At 38.7% G+C, this 25,981-nt stretch overlaps 1 protein-coding gene across 1 annotated transcript in view; it reads right to left on the bottom strand.

The window, feature by feature from the left end:
• Positions 1-21,635, bottom strand: part of LOC134664418 (sorbin and SH3 domain-containing protein 1) — a 198,000-nt gene extending 176,365 nt beyond the window's left edge. The window contains exons 1-3 of the mRNA XM_063521052.1: positions 21,525-21,635; positions 6,669-6,820; positions 4,264-4,319 (exon numbers count right to left, since the gene is read on the bottom strand). Of these exons, the coding sequence (XP_063377122.1) occupies positions 4,264-4,319; positions 6,669-6,820; positions 21,525-21,620 (304 nt within the window). The 5' untranslated portion in view covers positions 21,621-21,635. The remainder of the gene's footprint in view (positions 1-4,263; positions 4,320-6,668; positions 6,821-21,524) is intronic.
• Between the last annotated feature and the right edge of the window lie 4,346 nt (positions 21,636-25,981).

Genomic DNA, 25,981 nt, shown 5'->3' with positions numbered 1-25,981 from the left:
GCACCGGAAGTGGCCTTCTTTTTCGTACTTTCGGCAAGTTCCGCCGTGGCAGACTATCGAATTCGGACTTAGCATCACTTTTATGGGAAACCATTGTGCATTTCATCGTGGTATCAAGTCGGTTAGAAAATTTGCGGCCGGCTCTTCTACTACGTCCCCCGCAACTCGTCGCCCAGTTCCATGGTCCCTTTTGGCCACAGGGCAAATATGCCCTTAAAAACGAGGTACAGTCGGATAAATAATCGATCAAACAACTGTCAAAGAGTCGTCTAGACTTCTAGAGAACCGTTAGTGTAGTCAGACTGACCGACCGGACGGGCAATAAGACCGGATCTGAGGAAGCCATAAAAAATAACAACCAGGCACTCAATCTAATAGAACTATGTACATATTTCGTAATAAACCTAGTGAAGTAGGTACCTAACTATAGCAGTCGGAGTCATGTCGGGAGATTGTCACTAATCTCATCGTACTGCGACTACCTAAGATGAATCCGAACGGACGCTATTGCATAGGCACGACAAAATTGTAAGAAATAGAATAAGCAGACGCTATTTCCATACACATTGGAAATTGGATGTGAAAAACGGAGATTAAGTAGTTTGTTTGAAAATGCAATTATAAAATTGTAATTGTTCTTGATTGTAGCTTGGTTTCATTCCTAGTATTAAGTAAGAGGGTTTTCTGCAAAGCAATAACGGTGATACCTAAATCTTGAGTTTTTTTTACTATATACATTATACAGAACTATTAGTTTGTTCGAGATCCTGAAAACGGTGAAAAATAAAGGTAAAGCTCCTAAAATTACGTTTTATACCTCATTAGATTCGTCATGATGTCTAGAAAAATGTATTCGAAGCGTGTATTAGCACACAAGAAATATCAAAAGTTATAAGCAGAAAAAGGGAGAAAAAAGTAAATATTTTTTATTTCCCCAAAATCTCAAAAAGTATTCATATTTAAGAAACGAAAATTCATATTATTAAAGAGGACGATATTTCCAATAAAACATTCCATACTTGTAGAACTGTATCTCTATTATTTATACTTTTAATTCACCGCTGAACACAGCCCTCCACGCTTCATTTTCAATATCCACGCGCGACGTGAAAAAGCGGTTACGTAACATTAAATATAATTTTAAAGGTATTAAATATTCATTGATAATTAAAAAAAAAAAGGTGTATTTATAACATGTCAACAAATGTACTACACCTAGAAATTTACCTTAAAATTATTTTTTCTACAAGTTAGGCAATTGTTAATTAGCAAAAAACTTCCGTCTTTATTGAAAACGACAAAAATGTATAAATAACTATCGTAAAATTTTGTCACCTTCTAGAGCTCTTCTCATATACATGCTTAATAAGTTTACATTATAAAAATTAGAAAAAAAAGAATAGTTTGGTTAAAATGTTCTTTTAAGTTTTACAATTTTACCTTGATTTTTCGATTTTTGTCAGTTTTCTATGTTATTCTAAAACGTATTTTAAGCAAAATATTAACTTTATTAAAACTTTTATAATGTGATGTTATTAAACATTTATATGAGAAGGGCTCTACAAAACGACAAAATTTTATGATAGTTATTTATAAATTTTTTGTCGTTTTCAATAAAGAAGGAAGTTTGAGAAAATTATGCTGATTAACAATTGCCTAACTTGTAGAAAAAATAATTTAAGATACATTTGTTGTTGACATGCTATAAATACACCATTTTTTTTTTTAATTTTCAATGAATATTTAATACCTTTAAAATTATATTTAATGTTACGTAACCGCTTTTTCACGTCGCGCGCGGGTCCTGTAAATGGAGCGTGGAGAGCTGTGTTAAGCGGTGAATTAAAAGTATAAATAATGGAGATACAGTTCTGCAAGTATAGAATGTTTTATTGGAAATATCTTCCTCTCTAATAATATGAATTTTTGTTTTTTAAATATGAATACTTTTTGAGATATTGGGGAAATGAAAAATGTTTACTTTTTTCTCCCTTTTTTTGCTTATAACTTTTGATATTTCTTGTGTGCTAATACACGCTTCGAATACATTTTTCTAGACATCATGACGAATCTAATGAGGTATCACATGTATTTTTAGGAGCTTTATCTTTATTTTTCACCGTTTTGAGGATCTCGAACAGACTATATTTACATATATACAGTACGGAGTATAGTACTGTCGACAGGATATTTCTGAACCTGTTTAAACGTAAGTAGGTATATTAATTTGATTAATAACACATCAAGTTGCTTTCCATACAAGAATTATACACAAAAGTTTTCATTGCTCGTGCTCGAGTTAACCGTACTTTCCAAATAAGAGTTTAAAATAATAATAATGCAGTATTTGATAATAGGTCCCCGCTTAGCTTGCCGATGGCGTTGACAGACCGCCGCAATCGAAGTCTGTATGCAGTCCGAGATTTATCTAGCGGTAATTAGTTCGCTTCCTATATTTCCTCACTCTCTCGACTAATCCTTAACGCGATTCTGTTTGTCTCTTTAGATTATTGGTACCTATATAATGCCTTAAGACATTAACGGTACGATGGACGGAAAGTTTCTAAAATTGTGAAATAACCAACGTGGAAAATATTCCAAAAATTCTTTCTGTTTCCCTATACGAAAATTGGGGAACCAAATTTTGCATTTCTAAAATAGAAAACTACAGCGACTAGTACTTATTTTGTTATTTTGTTTGTGTTTTGACATTTTGTAATAAAAATAAGTTAGGTATTTAGTTGGTAAAAGCAGCAAAAAAAGGCGTGAAATGTGCATTCGCAATTTACACGTTCCTGTGTCGGTAATAGGCATAGATTGGTTTCCTATTCAGGCTACTTAGGGGTGATCTTTAGTTCAATTTCTTTTACGACTTTTGCTGTGAAAAATCGCAATTAAAACTCTTTTAGTGTTAATTGTAAAGTAAACCTGCTAATACCAGTACCGTTTCGATCTCTAACGAGCAGCAACTGCACTTTGCAATAAAATGGTGGCTTAGCACGGGTTTAGTGTTTGTTGCAAGTCTTCTGAGTATAAATTTGAAGAACTTGAATCTTTTTTACGAGATTCAGCGCTTTAAAATATCCGAGTCTCTTAAGTCCCGAGTCAAGTTTTTTCTTAAACGCAACTCAAAAGGAGTCGAGCCTTCAAATACCATACCATACCTTTCGTTCGAAAAGATATTTAAGACCTATTTGCTCACGATACATACTAGGTAGGTACGATATAGGTAGTAGAGTGTATTATTGTATTGAATAGTTATTGTATTTATTTGCCATTAAATTTGGAATTTAGCAGCACATATTCCGATTCCAATTGCCATTACCGGGGATATTGCCAATGAACTTGTTAAAATCCTGTGCCCACAGTTGTGCCTCGCCGGCGGGGTTGGTCTGTGCCGGCGGCGCATCGACGGTTCCGAGCATTGAACGTAGTGTCAGTGTTCTAGTTTGTATGTAACCGGCGCCGTGAGAAACGACAATGTGCACGAAACTTAATAGTATCTGAGTTCATTTACGAAACTAGAGGTAATAGAGACTTGCCCAGGCGGAGCACTAGATTCGCAAGCTGATGTTTCAAATTATATCTACTATTTATCCTTAGCAGTTGGTAACAATTTATTAAGTACCTATAGTTAACTACGGACTGGGTGAATACCCTCATCGTATTCGTACTGACATTGGTGTATCTGGCTTGTACTAATATCAGTAATATCAGTACGGGGGAGATGCATTGTGAGTTACTTCATGCAGCGGCTAGCGAATGTCAGTGTCTAACACGTGGTAAGGATATTGAAAACTTGGCTGTGTGCTACTGATTTTTATTGTGTTAAGTAGGTAAGTCAAAATCAAATAGGTACATACTTAAACTACATATACGAGTATGCAAGACCAAAAAACTTGAAAACAGAACCGTACTGTCACCTGCATTAATATATTATACAACGAAGGCCGCATACATATCTGACAGGATATTATTTGTAGAGCTATAATAACGTTTCACACACATATTCTTGCGATCTTCGAAAAGTAACATATTATTGCAGATGACTGTACCCATTTGAGCAAATACAACAGTGCTCAAATTCAGCGTTTGGTCTTCAACCTTTCATGTGTCTAGTCCTTTATTCGGTGTACGTCGTTTCCATATAAAATTTGTACATTATGATAATTATTTCAAAAGTAAACTACGAAAGGTTAAAAAGGGACCATCGTGTTTATTTGCACAAACGGTAAACAACACAAATAACATTCAATAACTTACTTTTTAACTCGCTGCCTCTGCTTATTGATCTTCGCCGAGGTGACATCTCTCGGTCCCTGTGGGGTAAAACTTGTTTTAATAAATATTGTCCATGGCAGAACCTGACATGGGACAGCGGAAAGATGACTTAATTTATAACAGCATTAATAGAGTTAGACCAAGAAGCGATTTTGATATGATAGCCCACGCAGTGCAAGTGTTATTTTAGACGTTAAACTTATATGATATTATGACTTATAAATAATACTTGCACTGCGTGGGCTATCAAAACCACTTCAGACCTTTTTTGGTCTAACTCTACAAATTTTCAACAACAAAGCTGGAGAGTATCCATTGCATATATCAAATCAATATCCCTAAACATTGTGTGTTCTGTTTAAAAAAACTATATGCTTTCGTATTGTTCTTTTATGTTGAATACATGTATTAAGACCACTTTGTATCTATTTCACATAATTCGATAGGGTTATCGCAAGATTCACATGCATCCCATTGCCAGACGCCCGCAAGTAACACGAGAAAGTCCATTTGGCCCGTCATACAGAGATTAAGCAAAGTGCTTCAATTTGCGGCCCCGGCTAATCTGCGAATGGGCCGATGCCGATGTCCGTGCCCATGAAACACTGAAGAGTGATCGGATTAAATCTGGCCTGATGCGTAACTGAATACACCAACGTATCAGTACCTCTAAAGCTTGTAGGAAGTCATAGAAGCTTCAGTAATGCTTCGCGCCCGGATACAAGTTATGAAGAGTTAGTGTTACAAAATACTCGAGCCAGGTATGGTTGCAGTTAGATATTTAGTTTAATTTTATAGCAACAAATTAATTCATTTCCCTTTATATAACTAAGCTCTAAATTCAATAAATTTACATATTACATATGTAGCTCAACGTCGCATTGTCTTGGAAGTAGACTACATTTTAACGCCATTTTAACGGATCTATAGTATAAATAAAAGAGTTAAAATCATTGAAAATATTACATTTCAATACTAAAGGCATACGAATAACGTTCCATTTATGGCTTTCATCGCACATTCTTTTCCGTTGTTTTTCTCCGCCGCCATTCTACTCTGAAGTTATTTTTACGCGAACCAATCTTCCGCATTTAAAGCGCAAACTTCGTATGTGAAAATAATTAATAAGGCCTGGAAACAAAAACGCTCGTTGTAATTTTGTTTACGAGGAAACTCTGAAAACTTTTTCGATTAAATTACTCGGCAAAATAGCCAGCTGTTCTAAGTATTGATGCCTGTGCCATTAACGATTTCTCGGTTGCACCCTAAGCACCACTTGCACCATTCCACTAACCCGGGGTTAACTGTCGAACCGCTTAACCCGAGGTTAGTAGGATGATGCAAGAGGGGTCTAACTTGGAGGATATAACCAAACGTAGTAGCCATTAACAGGCGTTCCCCTCTGTCAAAACTCTAATGTCCAATGGTCAAACACATTGTATGGACTAACGTTTATCTGACATGGCTATAAAAAAAGCCACGTTACGTATACATTTGAGGTGCCCCTCCCTCGCAAAAATCGGGCAAAAGTTTTGTACAGAAAATTACAGATAAAGCTCTCCATTTGGTTATACCTTCCAAGGGGCCTAAAAGGCCTACGAGCCGGGGTTCGAATATACCGGGCTGTCGTTACAGCCCGCGATAGACACAGCCAAAAAGGGCCTCGCCCTGACATGGCCTCCCCACGCCCCCCCAAGGGGAGTGTGAGATGATCCTGCTGGGGGTTCGAATATTGTTGTTGTATTGGGTTGTCGACGCTGCTCTCAATATTAATGCCCTAGCTATTGTATCATTAAATCGGTGCATAATGCAACGGAGCATCATCGTATTATGATTTCAAACTAATTTCTACCTTTATTTGACGTTGTATGTTTTACTATCTACCCTTTTCGGATTGGAGTCGTGTTAGATTTTAGTAAGCTATAAATTATGGACCACTAGGGCAAAAACGGGGGCGTTATACGTGGTGGTAAATAGTGCGGCGTGGTCGCTTATTTTATCCACAAAAGTAATGGTTTTACATAAAGTTAGGATTACATTGCGATATTTACTTCGACTATGTCTCAATACTTCTAAATATTATTTTAATTACAATTGTTATTTGTTGTCCGTAACAGTTTACTTTACTTACTCGTTCAGTCCGAGTCGCAGCACGGGCCCGCTCCTCACGGCATGAGCGTTGCTCATGCCACTTGTGGCCAGGTCGAGTCGTTGATGGACGGGACGACTCTCTCACTTTGCACAGTAATATCTTCACTAATTCGTAAGTCCGACTCGCTCCGCGCAGCATCAACGTTTCTCATGCCGCACATGACTGGCCCTCTGATAGATGGTATGTCTCCCTCCCACCATAAAGGTTTGACAAAGATAGAAACATCTTTACTTACTCGTTAAGCCCGAGTCGCAGGACGGGCCCCGCTCCGCGCAGCATGGCGTGCGCGTCGGCGTTGCTCATGCCGCGCGTGGCTCGCCCGTTGATGGATGAGATGACATCTCCTTCACGCACGCCGCACAGAGAAGCCTTCCGCCCCGGGTTCACCTGGAACAGAAAAAAAAAACATTAGCCATGATGTCAATGAGCTCGTGGTTTTTTTTGCACCTGTAAGTCTTACATGCTCCGCGCAGAGTAAGTAAGGTCACGATAATCTAACAAGAGAGGGGATTAGTTGATAATGGAATGTTTCCTTCGTCTTTCTCCGAGCCCACGGGAACAATGCCCTCCTCGAAACGTCGGAGGTAATTTTATGGCTTAAGTATTGCGCTATTACGTCCCGTTAAAGTAAATAATAACAAATTGATAAACTCTTTAAAAAACTTAATAACAATAATATTATTTTTCCAGATTGTAAGGTCCCTTTTCCCTTTCATTAGAAACAGGTTATTTAGCAACATTTCTTAAATTATATTAAGTAGGTAATAACGAAGATTTCAGTACGGTTACCATATGGTATGGTAGAATAGAAGACAGATTAAGTAACATAATGTAATTGTATCTTAAATGTTCAACTATTTTACTCCAACTTTATCGAATAAATGTTAAATAATCCGTAGGTATAATAATTCAATATAATATGTGACATTTGCATGTGATAAATCTTTGAATCACCTTTGTTTAACAATCGTATCATCAATTGGTTTTGTAAAATACTAATAACAATATTTTTTTCCATACACCAGCTAATCCCAGCGATACGTTTTACCGTGGATAGGTATTTTGTTTGGCTTAAAGCGAAAAAACATCCGGCATTTGTATGCGAGTAACGGTGCGATATTTGAATTCACTTTGATCACGTTCGTGCCTCGTATCGCACACTCGGAGTGAATTTATTTTTATCTCAAGTATCATTTCATCATCATCATCATCATATCAGCCCTTTATCGCCCACTGCTGAGCATAGGCCTCTCTTCTAGTACGCCACTTGTCCCGGTCCTGAGCTAATCTCATCCAGCAGTGACCCGCAATTTTCCGGATGTCGTCCACCCAACGAGCCAACGGACGCCAGGCGCTTCTTTCATTTGAAAGCGGCCACCATTCTGTTAACATTTTAGTCCACCTGCCATCACTCTGCCTAGCAACATGTCCTGCCCAATTCCATTTTAGTTTGGTAATGACGAAACCCACGTCATGCACCTTGGTGCGGCGACGGATCTCGACATTCCTTACTCGATCTTGAAGCTTGATACCGAGCATGGCGCGCTCCATGGCTCTTTGTGCTACGCGGATTTTATGCACAGCCCCCTTAGTGAGCGTCCATGTCTCGGCACCATAGGTCATGGTGGGCAGGACACATTGGTTAAAGAGGCGAGTCTTCAGGCATTGTGGAATGTTAGCAGGTTTCAGGATGTCCGCTAATTTATTGAATGCCGCCCAACCGAGCTGGATTCTCCTGGAGATCTCCTTCTGCTGGTGTGTTTTGTCAAATGATAGAATATGTCCAAGATACAAGTATTGCTCGACCACCTCCAGTCTTTCGTTCCCAACCATAATGGTTGGAATCGATTTACTAGAGATGTTCGTCATAACCTTAGTCTTGGACATATTCATCTTAAGGCGCGGTGTGTAGTAAAATGCGCTTTTTTGTAAACATATTTACAGACTTTTACAAGGATTTCATGCTTTATTTTCTAGTATGTATAACTTTAGTCCTTGAACTACGTTATTGCTTGTCAGAAACACAACGGCTCATTATTTTCTCGATAGAATCTTAAGTTGAAAACATGCTTAAAGCTGTCTTTTGATCCATATTTTAGAAGTACTACGACGAAAATGGATATGAAACTTACCTCATTCGATAGCTTTTAAGTAAATCTTCGTTATTGCTGGTCCTTTTATCGATACGTTAATCTTTTCATTCATAATTTTATGAATTCAACTTTTGCCTACTAAATTACACCCTACGCGGCAATACCTTGCGCCCATTCCCCGCGCCAGTACGCCCGTGGCCACTGCCAGCGTCGGACCTATGCTAGTTTAGTGGACGTTTCATAAAATGGGTAATCACTGTATAAATATGCAAATAATGTTATACACACAATGTTTTTCAACATGCTTACGAAGAAAAGCAAAATGATTCTTAATTACTGTGACATTTCAGACATTCGCCCATCATATTGTCATTTTATAACAAGTTGGGAAGCAAAGGCACACACCCATCTAACCAATCCGGAATTCAGTCACGATTGATAAATTGTGTAAACATATTTTATTAAAGGCTATTAAATTAATCAAATTTAATCATTTTTAAACATATGTGTACGGATTTCAAATACATATGTGGGAGTGTTTAGTGTATGGTTACCACCATCATTTCACCGCTTTTAGTTTCCGAGTTACCTACATGCGTTTTAAGGGAAGTGGTCGAAAAATGCCTAAAATGGTTTTCTGTTTAATATTGGGTAAGTTAGATTGCATGTAGCGGAGATGAGAATGATGAGATGGATGTGTGGCGTGACGAGAATGGATAGGATTAGGAATGAATATATAAGAGGAAGCCTGAAAGTTGCACCCATAACAGAAAAAGTAAGGGCAAATCGCCTAGCGTGGTACGGCCATGTGATGCGGAGGGATGAAAGTCATGTGACGCGAAAGGTATTACGAATGAATGTGGAGGGAAGTACGAGGAAAGGAAAACCGAGGAAAAGATGGATGGACTGTGTGAGAGATGATATGAAACGAATGCAAGTGAATGATGAAATGACGGGCGACAGAGAGGTGTGGAAGTGAAAGACATGCTGCGCCGACCCCAAGTGAATGGGACAAGGGCAAGAGAATGATGAATGATGATTGGGTAAGGTAGAAGTACTAGTGCTCGACGCTGCACTAGTATTCGACATGGGTATAGTGTGTAGCTTCCAAATAGAACTCGACGGCTAATCCTTTTGTTAAGTAAAACCGCTAATGCCACGTGCTACAACCTTCTTCTTTCCCCTGCCCTTATCCCACCACCTGCATAAAAAATACGTACTTCAGTTACTGAATGCCGGCGAGTCGAACGCTACAGAACCAGTCTAAAATGTGTCATCGAGATGCGTAACAAAGGCGCGTTATCGGAGAGCGCACCTACACTGGTTTTTTTAGCGTTGGCTTAGCCCACGCTCAGGTGCCGAATAAAATAATTAAGACCCTTTTTTGCAGGTAAGTAGCACGTGCGGTTTTACTTAACAATAGACAATAGGATTAGCCGTTGAGCTCTAATTGAAAGCTACACACTATACTTTATGTCAAAGTAATATAGGTTAAATTTGAACGGCGACGATCTTTCTGTATTCAAATTTAATTCTTGTCACTTTGACATAAAGTGCCCGTGTCGAATACTAGTGCAGCGTTGAGCACTGGTACTTCTACCTTATTTCCGCCAAGTCCGTACCGTGCTATATGGAAATTTATTCCAAAAAATGCTGTTTTTATATACCACACTGGTGGCAAGCAAGCATACGACCCGCATTCACCATAGCCTATGGACGCCTGCAGCTACGGGGATGCGACACATCATGCAAATGTTGATTGATTTTATATAAAATAAAAGTCCTAATATATAAAATAAGCTTTCATAAGTAATAGTTACTGATTTTTAAAAAGCGCTATTCAATTAAAAGACATGTCAAGATCGCTTACCTTCTTTCAAGTACTTTCTAATGCTAAAAAAACGAACTACAGTATTCTTCCTTATTTTCAATACCTACTTGCCCGAAATTGACTTCTGGAATTAGACCAAGTCTACGACGATTTTGATTGCACACGCAGTGCAAGTGTTAATTATAATTTCATAAAGGTTTGTCGTTCAAAATAACACTTGCACTGCGTGTGCAATCAAAATCGTTGCAGAATTTTCTTGGTCTAACTCTATTATATTTTTAAGGTAAGTAAGTACTAATTTCTGCCTCATAATAATTGGGTATAATTTGATTAGTTTCTTAGTTTGTCGGGGTATACTCTCATATTGTATATAATTTCATTAAATACTCATTAAAATACGAATTTGCTAATAAACCTTATTCGATATTAATTGCCGGAAAAAATCCCGGAACTGACAAATCAGAATATTCAGAATACCGATGGCGCCAGAATAAGGACGTAGACGTGCTGCGCGAGAATGGTGCGGCGGGGCGCGCGGGGCGCCCGCCCGCCTGTTCTACCACTCGTCTGCTTCACCCCCTCGGAAACGTAAAACTCCAATATAAGAGCGCCTATTTTCAAAGAAGCATGGTATAGGCTTTCAATCATGCTTTGGAGATCTTCCAGGGTCTCGGCAAACAAAACAATGTCGTCGGCAAATCTCAGGTGCGACAAGAAGACACCATGGATATTGATACCAGTTTTGTCCCATGCAAGCGTTTTTATGACGTCTTCCAGTACCGCCGTAAAAAGCTTGGGTGAAATGGTATCCCCTTGACGCACTCCCCTTTGGATGGATATTGGGTTACTGAGTTTGTGAAGCCGAACTTGCATTGTTGCCGAGCTATATAGCTCCCGGAGCACATCCACATAGCGAGTGTCAACCGAGCAGCGATGGAGAGAGTCAAACACGGCCCAATGTTCGACACTGTCGAAGGCCTTTTCGTAATCTACGAAGGCCATGCACAGGGGCCACGAAGTATCATTTACGAAACATTTTCCCACTTTCATAAGCAAATGTGTATGACGTTTACAAACCGCGTTGGGTTCCCGCCGCCGAGCCGCCGGAGAGCAAAACTTCAGCATGTTGGATTCCGGAAAGGATTCCGCCCACTTCCTGCCTGTGGCCACCCCAACCCACACCGGTTCACACTTAGCACACCACAATGTGCCTTAACATGAGCACAATTAAACCGTTGAGGTAGGTCTTTTAATCTTTTAGATCGCTGAGCGCGCCGGCACGATCAACATAGTTCCGATAAATATAAAGCTATATTAAGGCAGCATTTTCACCGAGGCATTTACAAATTTACACGAAAAATTCAAATTCAAGGTTTTGTTACAATTAGCTGTTATATATTCTAAATTGTCTTGTAATTATTTTGTTTGGTCGAATCACAAATGCAGCTCACGGTATGAATTTAATTCAATATAAACGAAACAGATCCGGAGACTAACGACACACAAATTACGCAGCAAAAAAGTTAACTACTTAATGACTTAACTCTGATGACATAATTAAGGGAAACACGCGACTGTCACAACATTTTACAAAAAAACACAAATCACTGGTCGTAAGAAAGCTCGAAGCGCTACTGAGCTTTCAAGGTGTGTTATAGGCAATTTTATCGAATCATCGTATGGGCATTATTCGAAAATGCATGCGCCTCGTGACGACACACGCCCATTGTTATGTCGGGGGCTAGTACTCACGTCGAATATTAATCTCCACTAAGCTGAGTGAGGAATCGTGTATTGTCATTGCACAAGTTATTGTGCAAACCAGAATAACAAGACCTCGAGGTCTGTAGCAACTATGCATAATCGGAAAGAGCTTTTATATTGGTGCTCCCATAGGTAAACTCGCCAGTGTCCGATAAGCGGTCAAAATGAGACCACCGGTGGTTTCCGTGAGCTTGTGTTGTCCAGGAGACATAGGCCAATGAACTTGTAATCGCAGAATCAGATCCTGTGAGATTCTGATACTTCCACACGTTCTTACAATTTCGATAAGTAATCAAAGTTTTATTCGAGTTGAAAAAAGTAAAAAAAACTGATAATTTATTTAAGTGCACAAAACTTCTACATATTTTTTTATAAAAATTGATCCATACTCCTGTCAGATATAGAAATCAGAACAGATGTTATCGCTCAAAAAACTTTAAGAAGATACTTTAGCTTTTCTTCAAAACACGAATTTGTAGAAGTAACTTTGGAAATTTTAATAGTCGATCAGAAAATTGTCGAGATTATTGTAAGCCTTTATGACTTGAATTTATAATAAACTGTTATTAGCTTAAACAAGTCCTGAGGGGCGTTCGGGACCTATCTGTAGTCTATCTACCGTGCTAATTTAGTTTTGAAAGCCATTAACGAGGAAACCGTCTGAATACGTATCTTGAAGGCTTTAGAAAATGTTTTAAATCGTCCTGGTAACAGCACATCTGAGCTCCCAGCCGTTGAATATGGAAAAGAAAAGGCTTTCGCGGTAAAGGAAATTCAAATTGTGCAAGTGCAATTGTCCCAAGTGTAAGTTCTCTAGCAAAGAGCTTAACCATGTCCCTTCTTAGTCCCGCAAAATGGGAATTTTTAACGAATTCCAAACTGACAAGAAATTGACAGATGTACTTAATGGGAAAAATTTTTTCTCAAACATGCAATGAAATATTGATGTTATGTTCCTTATAATAGGCTGCGAAGTATGACGTTTCAGGTGCGGCTAGGACAAAAGGTCGTTAATGGAATTTCATACAAGTCTTGCAGGCCTAGGCCGGCAAAGTCCTCTTTTTTAATTTTCATTTCACAGATATTTGTGACACAGCATCGTGGCATTCATCCATTAAAAAAACTAGAGGCAGTATTTGCTTTATGGTTCGTAATGACACTCTGCCACTACGCCAATAAAAAAAAAAAAAAAAAACTATGTTTGCTATAATTTGCAGTTTTATTTGTATGAAATCAACATGAACCTAATAAATAATACATTATTAACCAAATTCTATAATTTTAAATCATAAATTTAATTACACAAATAAAAACATTTAAAATATTTAATCTAAACGTTAGCGGTAAAAAGGTCTACTCAAACACGCGTAGTTATTTTTTTTTTATTGTTATGGAGGTTAGCGATGTGACGAGTCCACTTTTTTTCGATTCGAATCATTCGAATCGATTCGGCCACTGATCCGAGTTGAAATTCGAACTGACTCGACTCGACGGTTTGCGTGGTTCGCGACAAGGTCACGGGCCGCGGAGCCGCAAACGAGTCAAGCGGCAGTTGTTGTAAACAGAACCTTCAGGACACCGAATTAAGGTTTATTTTTCAATGGCCATACTACCAGTGAACTCGACTCGGGATGCCGAATCAAGCGGCAGTTGTTGTAAAAAGAACCTTCGGGCTACGGAATTAAGGTTTATTTTTGAATGGTCATAGTACCACTCAACTCGAATTGAAACGGCGAATCAAGCGGCAGTTGTTGTAAAAAGAACCTTCGGGCTATCGAATTAAGGTTTATTTTTGAATGGCCTTAGCGTAGCGTTGACTCGGCTCGGAGAGTTGGTGAATTGGCGATTCATTCGCCGAGTCAGCGGATCGGATACCAAGTTACCAGTCAGTTTAGTGGCCGAGTTGATTCGGATTGCCAATAGTCTTGATTCGAATCAACTCATCTGTAGGTTGATTCGGATTATTCGAATCAGATAACTCGACTCGCCCATCGCTAATGGAGGTAAAGATGAAAAATTTTAATTCTGTTTTATTGTATTTATGGTGCGTTGTTGATTTTTGTACTTTCATATGAGTTCTGACGAAATAATGAAATTAATATTAATTGTAATCGTAGGTGTTGGAATTGGCAGCGTAACCAGAATTGATTTTAAATAACTTGCTGTCTCTGCCGCCAAGTCAAAGACGAAGTATGGATATGGTTGCTTATGGCAATTTTATTATTTGAGAAACTAAGAAAAATGGCTTACAACTGTAAGCGATTTTTCTGACTGAAGTGTTGACGAATTTGTAGTTACATTCATTTAAAATATGCCACAAAACTGTTTCTAATAAACTTATTAGAAACAGTTTTGTGGCATATTTTAAATGAATGTAACTACAAATTCGTCAACACTGGAAATTATACTTATTTACTCCATGTATAAAGCAAAGATGTATGTGAAACATGATATCAACATGAAAGACTATGTAAACTTATGTGACGAAAACGACAGTCAGACGGATACAAGGCGAAAAAATCAAAGATATATGAAAATATACGGGTAGTAAAAATACACGACTCGTGTAAAACATACGCGTGATAATGATATAGGTACGTGTTGGTTATATTTTGGGTGTAGTTTACTTTTAGTTTTTTCTATAAATAAAACTTGGGTTTCGTGGATTTTTTATTTTATTTATTTCATTGCATGTTTGAGAAAAGCACTATACATACCTCGGCGGGAAATGGGGTTGCCCGCGCTCAGACCTATCCGGCCTCGCTTCGCTCGGCCGTCTATATGTCTTCGGCCGGCAACCCCTTTTGTCCCGGCCTCTGTAGTAATGTACTATTAAATTAAGATTTTAGTGTAGGCACCTAAATAAGGTATGAATGCCATTATTTTTCTTTAGATCTATTCTTAGAGCGTTTAATAACTTTGTAAGGGCAAAGTCTATGTTTAGGTCGAGTATTATGGAATACTCTCATTCGATAGGTAATAACAACGCTAGTGAAATAAGGATAGACATATGTAAAAACACTCAAGTAAGAAAGAGATAGCGCTATACGAATAAATAACATTTCCAAGATGTCGTTGTTTCAATAACAAGTCCTTACAACTGGAGAAGTCATGGCTGTCATTTTCTGTACCTACGAAACAGTCTGCCGATTTTTGAGGGGGAGGTCACGCCAAATGTGTTGCTATTTCTACACGATTTGTACGGAACGTACAAATAGCCATGTCAGTCCATATTTTGAGGGGTAAGCTCTTAAAGGCAACTCCAGTTATTAAATGCTCTAAGGATCTATTTAAACACGGTGTGTACAACTTCAAATAAAATGATATGATGATGATGATGATGAACAGTTTAATAACTGTTCTAGTATCTATTGAATACTAATTTTATCAGGTTAAAACTTACTCTCCAACGTAATACAATTCTAGACAGTCTCATTATTTTCCAAAGATCCATTAAATCTCGGAAAATTGAAGTAGCAATCATAATTAAGCCGTTAGCTAACTGGATAAAATGCTAGCTAATTCCTTGGAGCTCTATGAACAGTTATAAGTAATGAAATGCGCAAGTTTCCGCCATTGTCACTTGCTTTAACTCAAAACTAGATCAGAGGCTCGTCTGCGCCATTCCCCGCATTCCGGTGCCTTTGAAGTTAAATAACTTAAATAAGTTGGTGTTAAAATAATACTTTTGGATGAAAGTTTGCAAACTGTTTTGCTACCAAAGGAAAGTTTGTGGTTAATTCAATCAATAAAAGCTGGACTCGACACCACACCGAAACTTGACGCAGTGACTGTGAAAACGTTGCGTCATGCGTTGGCGTATTTTAAGTTTCTGAGTGATCCATGTTTTATGTAAGGTCAGCCAGGGCAATTGCAACTATGAGACAAATGCAAGTACCTACTTACTCTAAAAGTACAAGAAGTGAGTCTAGAGATAGAGTTACTGTCATGCCCCACTTTCGCTAGTCATAAAAGAGAGTTCAGCCATGGTTATGTGGCTCTAGCACTAGATTCGCTTAATAAGCATAGCGCACAGAATTTTCATATCCCATATCATGTTATGGGCGTTAAAATACTTATAAATACTTTTCATAATTGCTTATAAATCTAAATTAGTTCAGGTGTTCAATTGAGCAACATTGAACACAAATCTATAATAGGTACAAATCCTAAATTTATTTTTCGAGATGTGATTACTGCACTGCTTTAGACGACCAAGGTGACCACCGGTGCCGTTGCAAAAATATGATAATACGAGCAGAAACAATTATAAATCTAGAGAATTTTATTGAATGTAAATATATTGTTAAAAATGTCACGATTGAAGAGGTGATTACGCGACCATAATATTTGCTTACTTGGAAACTCTGCGTGCTAATGTAATACTGCCTATGTGTGATAGGATAGGGAATATATTGTCGCATTGTATGGGCATAGGCAGCGTTACACGACCATCTCTAGTAGCGCCCTGTCGGGTGTCCCGTATGAAAGTGCAGAGGGTGTGAAAAGAGGGTTATAGTGAGGTATTGGGTGTCAAGTATATCTGGTCGAGTTATGTTAGGGCGCATTAGCAGGCGGGACACGTTTGCCGCGTGACTCCGCGACGCACGTGGGTTGCCTATACGATATAAACCCGTATCTACTGAAATCCCATGCCCAATTTATTCTATTTATTTAAAGGCATTCCGTATTTTGCACTTAATCTTGTATCAGATATTTATACACATGTATTCCTAGGGATTTGGTTTTTGATGGCCGAGAAGATTGATAAAAGCTTAGAGAAAAATATGAGAAGCAAAGGATGGGCGTCTTAAAATGTTTGATGTTTTGAACACTGAACATACTGTTAGTCAGATTTTAACGGACATACGTACATTAGCAAAGATTAATAAATATATTGAAAAAAATCTAGCCAACAAAAGACAACATAAGAAAATGCGCCACATGAGACATAAGCGATGTCCAAGTAATGAATACCAAATAATTGCTACCCTATATTTCATTTTATCCGTTACGGAAGCTCATTTGATCCGTCTTACGAATCCTTGGCATTGTTAACGCGCCGTCACACGAGAAAGCACTGTCAACCCGCAATCTCGACGTAATGATGCTCGACTGTGACCTCGCGGAGGTCGGACTGTTGTCATTGTAACCGCTTACCGAGATACGAAGACTCAAAATCACGACTACCATTATCTATGTTCCGAGGGAACCCCAATTTAATAGCGATACGAATTGCACAATACTGTCTGTGTCAATGTCAACCCACAATCTCAACAACCAGTATTTAGCTAAGCTAAACCCGGCAACCTTCAAATCAAGAGTGAACAGGCACCTTCTGGGCGAGCTCGCTCCATCGTAGGCCACGTCTACGCCTCGGCTAGTCTGTGGCCATGAGTAAGCCCATTCATAATAATAATAAAAAAAAAAAAAGCGCGAAGTATGTTGCGAGGGAAGTTTTTCGATGCGAGAAAAATCAGAACGTGGAAGTCGCATACTGGCAATAACGGGCGAGAAGACCAACCAGTGGACATCCACAAAGTCACACGAAGTGTGTGGTGGTAAAAAACTAAAAGCGACGGCGGCCCTGGACGGCACTGGACTTTTCTCTAAACATGAAATTAATGTTTAATATTGGACCAAAATAAATATGTACCTATATTAAAACAGGAAATTCTGAAAAGAGGGTCAAGGTCGTAGGTATACGAAAGAAAAAGTGACCAAGGCCTCCCACTTGGCACTGGATGCCTCTGATCTGAAGGCATCTCAGATCAGAGGCCTCCAGTGAAGGCAGATCATCAGGCAGGCCTCGAATGAAGAGGACGCTGGTTCGATTCCAGCCCTTGGCACTGAAGGCGATAGAAATTTAAGAAGAAGGCCTAGGTCGCTTTTTCTTTCGTATGTTATATCTATTTTAATTTACAAAAACTTTTTAACATACTCGTCGAACCAATGGGAATATGAATCCTGTATTCTCATTACTAGCCTCTCTTTAGACGACCCAATATAAATGTGCCATTCAAAAACGAATAGTAGTTACAGAAAGAGAAGTCAAGTTATACTAGTACTAGCAACATCTGGATGAGGTAGATGGAAAGGCCCTTAATCCAAATTAACCGCTTTGATCGGACAGATTAACCGCACTTGGACGTCTTAGAGACATTTAGGTAATCAAGGAAAAAGACTAGCATTCATACGAGTTAATTTATTTCTTAGTTAAAATGTTGCACAAATGGTGTTTGTGTGTAAAGGCATTGGACATAAGTCAGATAGTTTTCTTATTCCTTTGACTGACTTAAAAGTTGTGACTTGTGATATCATTTCCGTAATATACAAGATAAATGTATAATTATGTCAAAATCTAAAAATTTCGAGTTACAACACCAAAAATCGATCCATTTAAATAGTTGTATTTAATGTAGCTCACTAGTCCATTAACTCGAACATCATCTCATCCCATAAAACAACCCATGGTAAGAATCATCATGTAGTTCAGAAGGCAGTTATAGTTCTAAACATAATGACCCAACAACAACAAACAAGTGTTATTGAAGGATAGCTTGTAAAAACCGACTCCACTGATGAAATAAACAAGCATCAATTAACTCAAATAAGCTTAATTGCTTAGTTACCTACGTTTAATAAACACTTCTAGCGATTGTCCCGTCCTAGTCATTAGTCGTTGTTACAACTAAGGCAACCTTCGGGGCCAGATGTTTTTATACTAATTGAATTACTTAATCGTTAACTAAGTTTTGCATTTAAAAGGAATATTTAAGCGATTTAAAAGTAGCGTCCCCGAGCCACTTTAGAAAATTCTTAAATGGCACCTGCATACTTAAGTTTTATAAGAAAACTTTGCCTGTCGAACTACCGCCGCCTAGCAGATTATTCTGGGCGTCAGTTTTGTGTTTTCATATTTATTTTGTTTTGATTTATTAACATTGTTCTCTCGTATTCGCTATTTATTGCAGATGAAGGAGTTTGTAATAAAAATGTCTACACCATGCCGGAATAAACGTAATTTGTTTTAGTATTGGATATTCCTGTAGAATCTGCAATACGTTCTTTATTAAAATAATGTTATTTGCTTTTAAATGTACATTTATTTATCAAATCACAATTTTAGCCTAAAAATATAATAAAATAAACTACATAGTAGGTTGGGTACCCACCAAATAAAACAGTTGTGAAATTGTATATTAGGCACTTAATCCAGTAGTTAATTGAATATCTAAATTTAATGTCATCATAAGGAAGGTAACCCAAGCAGTTATATCAGTAGCAAAAAGCATTTTAGCAAAAGTTATAACTTTTCATTTTAATTTTGGTTATGATTAATTCCATTATATAAATGTAATGGCGGATAACAAAAGCGTTACCTAATTAAATACAAACAATCGAGAATAAGAATCGACATCGAATGAATAAAGCGTAATAGACGTTATTAAAGGTAATAACAATGATAGCAGTTAATTCAGTAGGCAATAAAGATATTAAAGATCCTCTCTCATTCTCATCGCGGTTAATATGTTAATTTTAATAAAGCAGGTTGATTCCGAAATGATTGATTACTGTTTTCCGAATAAACAGTCGTCACGATCTTACTCACATCAAATGTGCGCCGCGGAGTATCGCTCAAGCTCTGGAAGAAAATAAATTATGTAGCAAATTCATTACCGAGGGAAAACACAAGGAGATTGATGGAAAAACAAATGTGTATTGGGACGTAAACACACATTAAATAGATACCTACTTACAATTGGTAGCAAATAATAAAATGATTTGGAATAAACAAGTACAGTCGCCATCAGATATATCGGAGCGGCCAAGGTGTTCACAATACCTAAACACGCACTCTAACGCCCTGTACAATAGAGGCGTGTTCAGATATTTGTGAGCGCCTAGCCGCTCCGATATATCTGTACAGCCACCAAGACTATACCAAAGCAAAATGTTAGCAAATATCTGAACACTATACTCTAGGTATTATTAAGGCGATTGAATTCATCTATAAGGCACTGGTCCCACCGCGAGCTAGTAAGCTATGAGCTATCGGCTATAAACGATAAGCACTCCCGTGTAAATAAAAGAGACACGGCGATATTTATAGCTCACCGCTGGGCGAGTAACTAAGTTCGTGTTTATAGCCGATAGCTCATAGCTTACTAGCTCGCGGTAGGACCAGTGCCTAATCAAATAATTATATTTTAGACCTCGAAAACCATAACATAGATATAGCTATACAGCCTATACCACGCATGCGAATATTGATAATTTATTCTTTTCGCCAAATAATACATGCTTATTAGACTTAATATAGCGATTGTCACATATGTATTTGAAGTTTCTAAAACACCAATAAACTACTTCGATTGCCAATTTAAGTGTTTCTTCATCGATACAAACAAATAGGCAGGTACCTACTCGTCAGGCAGCGAAAAAGCGTGTTTTATCACACTCTGGATCTTCTTGCGTATAAAGTAGGTTCTAAGGATGAGAGCCTGAGAGGAAAATTATTATTATACTACAGGTCATACACATATAAAGTATATAAACCTACATTCGTAGGTATGTAAAATCAGTTAACAGAAAGCACGTTTGAAAACTTTTTGATTTAGGCATTCTAATGGAAAAAATTGGTTGGCCTTAGTTATATGAAATTTATAAAAGTATTCGATTAATACTGTGACCTCATTCTAGATAGAACGAGTAAACCCAGTTTTCTGAACAGCTATCACATATATATGACCACCCAATGTAGATAGCCTTTTTATTCCACACATTAATATTTTCAAACATGTAACGAAAACGTTTGTAATGCTAATATAAATTGCCTCAAATAAATGTACGGACGCGGACATTTAAAATTTAAAGCAGGATGCGATCGGAGCGCGCTCTAAGTAATTAACTTTCCTAATCCATCGGGAATAGAACCTGTACCATGATGATACTATTCAGGTTGATTGGGTTAATGAAGATGGGTTCTGGCACGTCACCAGTGCGGTTAGGCTTTTTACGTTTACGGCAAAGGAAACCTAAGCCCCAAAAGGAGCCCGTTCATTGAGTAATGGGAAATCATATTAGGGTTTTAGGGTTCCGTAGTCTGCCCGACCGTCTGTGACTTCAGAGGGGGTGGAAAGCAAGGAAACAAATATTAACCTCTAGCCGCCCATACGTCAAACCTTGCCAAGCTAAATGAAATATTATTTTGTCAACACAAAGTTCAAATTAGAATGGAACAGGAGACATTTTTATAGGTATCTGGGCGGCTAGAGCTTAATAAGGCGCGCGCCGCGTGAAACTTGCGACGGAAGATCAGGCCATAGTGCAGGTTTTACCTCGTTACTCGGAAAATAAAGGTAATTTGGCTGGTACTATATTGTACTTAAGCCTGACTTACCCGTGATATCCTCAAAGGCTGGTTCTGATCAACGCCCCCATGCATTCGGAAGCCCCAAGGCGCCCCGCCCGTCAACTCAACCTCGCGCGCCGTCATGTTATTACACCATTGCTGTCCTGAATTCCTTTTCACTGCTGAAGAAACCCTTCCTTGTACAGAGCGAGCATTTTGTCGCTTAGTTTGTGATGTCAGATTCCATACTTTGATCTGTAACAAAACAGAAAACATAATGAATAATATTTTTACCAAGGATGTTGGCGGCATTTCCTCGCTGTATCGCAATGCTGATACGTCGTGCGAGATAGCCGCCAGCTCTTCGGTCACCTTACGTCATCGTCAACCAAACGCTTCGCGATTTCTGCGAACAACTTATGCCCGCTGCGACCCCATGGACCTAGTTTCAACTCCAAATGGTAAAAAATAGTACTCTCTACCGAGGCTCTTATATTTGTTACGTTTTAAAATGTCGGCGCTTTCCAAATTGATAATTTGGTAGGTGGTGACAGGAATTAGGACACCTACTATTATACATACATATATATGTGACGTTATCTACGAAAAGGGACTTATCGTCGATGGCGCTTACACCATTAAGTATTAACGATGCTCCGAAATAAATACAATGCCGCGCGACGCTGTGCGGCATAAGCGTCATCGACAATAAGGTCCCTTTTCATAGCTAATGCCCCATATATATCACGAATGCTTTAAACGAGCAATTAATGCGATAATAAATCGTCCAACAAATATTGGATATTATGACACTGACACCAAAGAGCATATCAAAGAGCATATAATCACTACGTTTTAAGAGTCGGCACTCTCGAACAATCCTCGAACCGAATTATGAACGTACATATCCCAACACACCAAATACAGGCTTAAAGATCTCGCATCCAGGCCATAATTGTTAAAAAAAGAAAAACCACACAATACTACCAACACAAAAAAAACAACGCTAGGGCTCGACACTTCCAGTACCTACTGTTTATCGATATCGATAAATGTGCGATACGTGCTGCTGTATTTACCTACTGTACTACCTATTAATAAAATAAAAGAACATTATATATATATAAACAATTTTATTTTACATGATAAAAATAACATAGTTTATTATTCAAGTAGGCATATTACAATATGCTGAATTCGCGCGCATTCTTTTTTAATCTGGTCCCTTTTTATTGAAGGCACTGGATGGAGAATGATTTCCACAAATGAACTTGTTTCCATTCAGCTTTTGAATAGGTAAATAAATACGCCAAATCCTCATTTCCTTTTCCTCAGCTTTGCCCATAATCGACATCTGAAATAAAGAGATTATCGATAAAATTGGTCGTACACTATTCGTGTCATAGGTTACTTAGTTTTTTACTTAAAAATACTTTATTCACAAAATATTTTCGTTTTAATCATGGATTGTACACGACTAAAACTAATTAAATTAGTAACTGTTAACGACTCAAAGTAAAAAATGAAAATATTGCATACAAACATCAGTTTACCGACCTGTTCGGATCAAGTTGGAAATTTGGCCAAAAATGCGTCAGTAGTTAGTCTTCTTACACACCCACTACAAACTTCACATTTCCTTAAAGATTTGGCCCCCATTTAAATAACAGCTAAAGTTATTTTACCAATTACAATAAAAAATAACCACGTATTTTCACGTTCACGACAATTCAAATGACGTTTGACGTTTTGACGTTTTACTACCAATCATACCAACCTAAAGAAAAGTAAGTATAATACGTCTATGTTAAAAGCAAGTATGGTATGTGCCACCAAAATGCAACAGCAGTCATTTTAATTCGATAAGATTATTTCTATGCCTCAATGTTGGTAACAAGGGCTTTCATAATTTATCAAAGTATGGGGTGTCGATGGGCTGACTGACACTGGTTATAAGCAATACATAATATTATTATACTCTTTGGAGGTACCTATGAAAATAATAAGGATGTCAAAAGGATATAATACTAGAAGCGGTGCAAGTGTTATTTTTATACGTGATCATTTCATAGAAGTTTGATGTTTAAAATAACACTTGCACTGAGTGGGCTATCAAAATCGCTGCAGAAATTTCATGGTTTAACTCTAGGCTTGGAGGATATATCTTCCTGTATGCACCATCTATGCACTATGCACCATCTATGCGCCTACTTCTTAGAAAGTATTTTATTTTATTTATTTATTTATATGAGCCTAGAGTGTCCCACTGCTGGGCAAAGGCCTCCCTCCTCCCTTTCCACGTATCCCTGTCTTGACCCGTCTCCCACCAGTACCTATCAAAGGCGTCAAGGTCATCTCGCCAACGCCGTCGAGGTTTGCCGCGACCCCGGGTTTGATGTGGGACCCAATTGGTTGTTGTTTTTGCCCACAAGTCATCCGGCATACGGCAAACGTGTCCCGCCCAGTCCCACTTCAGCTTGGCGGCTGTTTCAGCCACATCAGCTATTTGGGTTTTGGAGCGTAGTATAGTGTTTTTGATGCGATCGGTCAACTTCACGCCGAGAATACTACGCTCCATGGTGCGTTGACAAACCTTGAGGGTGGATTTCTGAACTTTTGTCAAGGACCAAGTCTGTGCTCCGTAGGTCAGGATGGGAAGAATGCACATGTCCATGAGCTTTCGTTTAGAGAAATAGGGAAATCTCCCTTCATTTGCTCTTTCATAGACCAATAGCTTTTCCAGGCACTTCCAGTTCGTCTTGCGACCTCCTTGTCCTGTCGTGCCTGGAAAGAGACTATTTGACATATGACATTTCTTCTCCATCAACTACCACTTTTCTTTTTGGGCTGTTAGTCATGAGCTTGGTCTTTGACATGTTCATCATTAATCCTACCTCAAGGCTTGCCCTGCTTAGGTCTTGTAGCATGGCGCCGAGCTCCGTGGCTGAAGACGAAAACAAGACTATGTCGTCGGCGAAGCGGAGATTTGTTAATCGCCGCCCACCGACGTCGATACCTTTGTTCTCCCATCCAGCCGCCAGCTTCCTGAATATTTGTTCGAGGGTACTAGTGAACAGCTTAGGCGACAGTGGGTCACCTTGCTTGACGCCCTTCTTTATATTGAATGATGGGCCGGGAGCAGTGCCGGATTTAGACATTTGCCGCCTATAGGCTATGCTGGTTTTGCCGCCCCTATCCACCTCGCTTATAGCTTTTTAAAGTACTTTCCAATCAGAGGCGTTTAATTTAATAGTACAACGCACCATAGTCATATTAGAATGCATATAAGGTGATGTCGCTATTCTAGATACAGATTTATATGAGCCGTTTTTGTCAGCCAATGACGATCTGACCTCGTTATATGTATTTGCCTGATCTGATCGGCGACCGATGGGTACCGCTGGGTTTTGGCCATTGAGAATCAAGGTAAGGAATTGGCAGTCAGGCTGGATATAGCAAAGGAGTTTGGTCGGATCTGGCATCGATTGCTCGAGGGACTATGCTATACAAATGGTTTATATTGATGGGCCACAAATAATGTACCTCAATAAAAACGCGAGCGTAGAGAGCGCGAAATTTTTTAGGTACAAATAGCGCAATTTGATAGAAAATGGTACCTACATATTTAAGTGTTACTGTCAGTCCTCACTTATGGTGCTCAGACTTGGTCTTAGACGGAAGCTCAGAAGTCCAAACTCGGAGTTTGACAGAGAGCTATGGAGCGCAGCTTATTAGGTGTGAAACTAAGGGATCGCATCCGGAACACCACGATGCGCTCTAAAACTCAGATAATAGATGTAGCTCGAAAAGCGGGCAAACTATATTCAGACCGTAAAAAGTCTGCAACGATTTTGATAGCCCACACAATACAAGTGTCATTTTAAACGTCAAACTTCTATGAAATTATGACGTATACATAACACTTACACTGCGTGGGCTATCAAATCCGCTGCAGACTTTGTTTGGTGCGACTCTAAAGTAGACGTGCGCGCCGACCTAAAATTTGCCGGCGGCGGCGCGCCGGCTTTTTTGGTCGGCGCGGCGCGGCGGCGCCGGCGTGTAGCAATTTTTTTCATTTAGGTATTACCTCGGAGTAATTAACAACGGAGACGCCATGTCTAAAATTTTCGGTACAAAATAGTCTGCCGTTTTTTGCGGGGGAGGGGCACATCAAATGTATAGGTACGTCATGTCAGATAAACGTCAGTCCATACATATGGTTGACATGTGGTTGACCATTGGCCGCCTATTTTCGACAGAGGGGAACGCCTGTTAATGGCGGCTCCATTGTTAATTACTCCGAGGGTATTACCTACTAAAACTGCAAAAATTAACTATGTATAGTTTTTCACTAGCATTATACTTACGCACACGCTATTCTTGTACATATCCCCGATTCTAATATACATTTTTTTTTAAACAAAAGGGGGTGGCTGTCTTCACGCTAGCCAACCCAAACCACTTTTTTTAAGTTTTATTGGTCTAGATAGCAAGATATTCGTTAG

This window comes from Cydia fagiglandana, chromosome 5, assembly GCF_963556715.1.
Source record: "Cydia fagiglandana chromosome 5, ilCydFagi1.1, whole genome shotgun sequence".
NCBI classification, from domain to species: Eukaryota; Metazoa; Arthropoda; class Insecta; order Lepidoptera; family Tortricidae; genus Cydia; species Cydia fagiglandana.
Note: the sequence above shows the minus strand (reverse complement) of the source record. Positions and strands in the feature narration are given on the sequence as shown.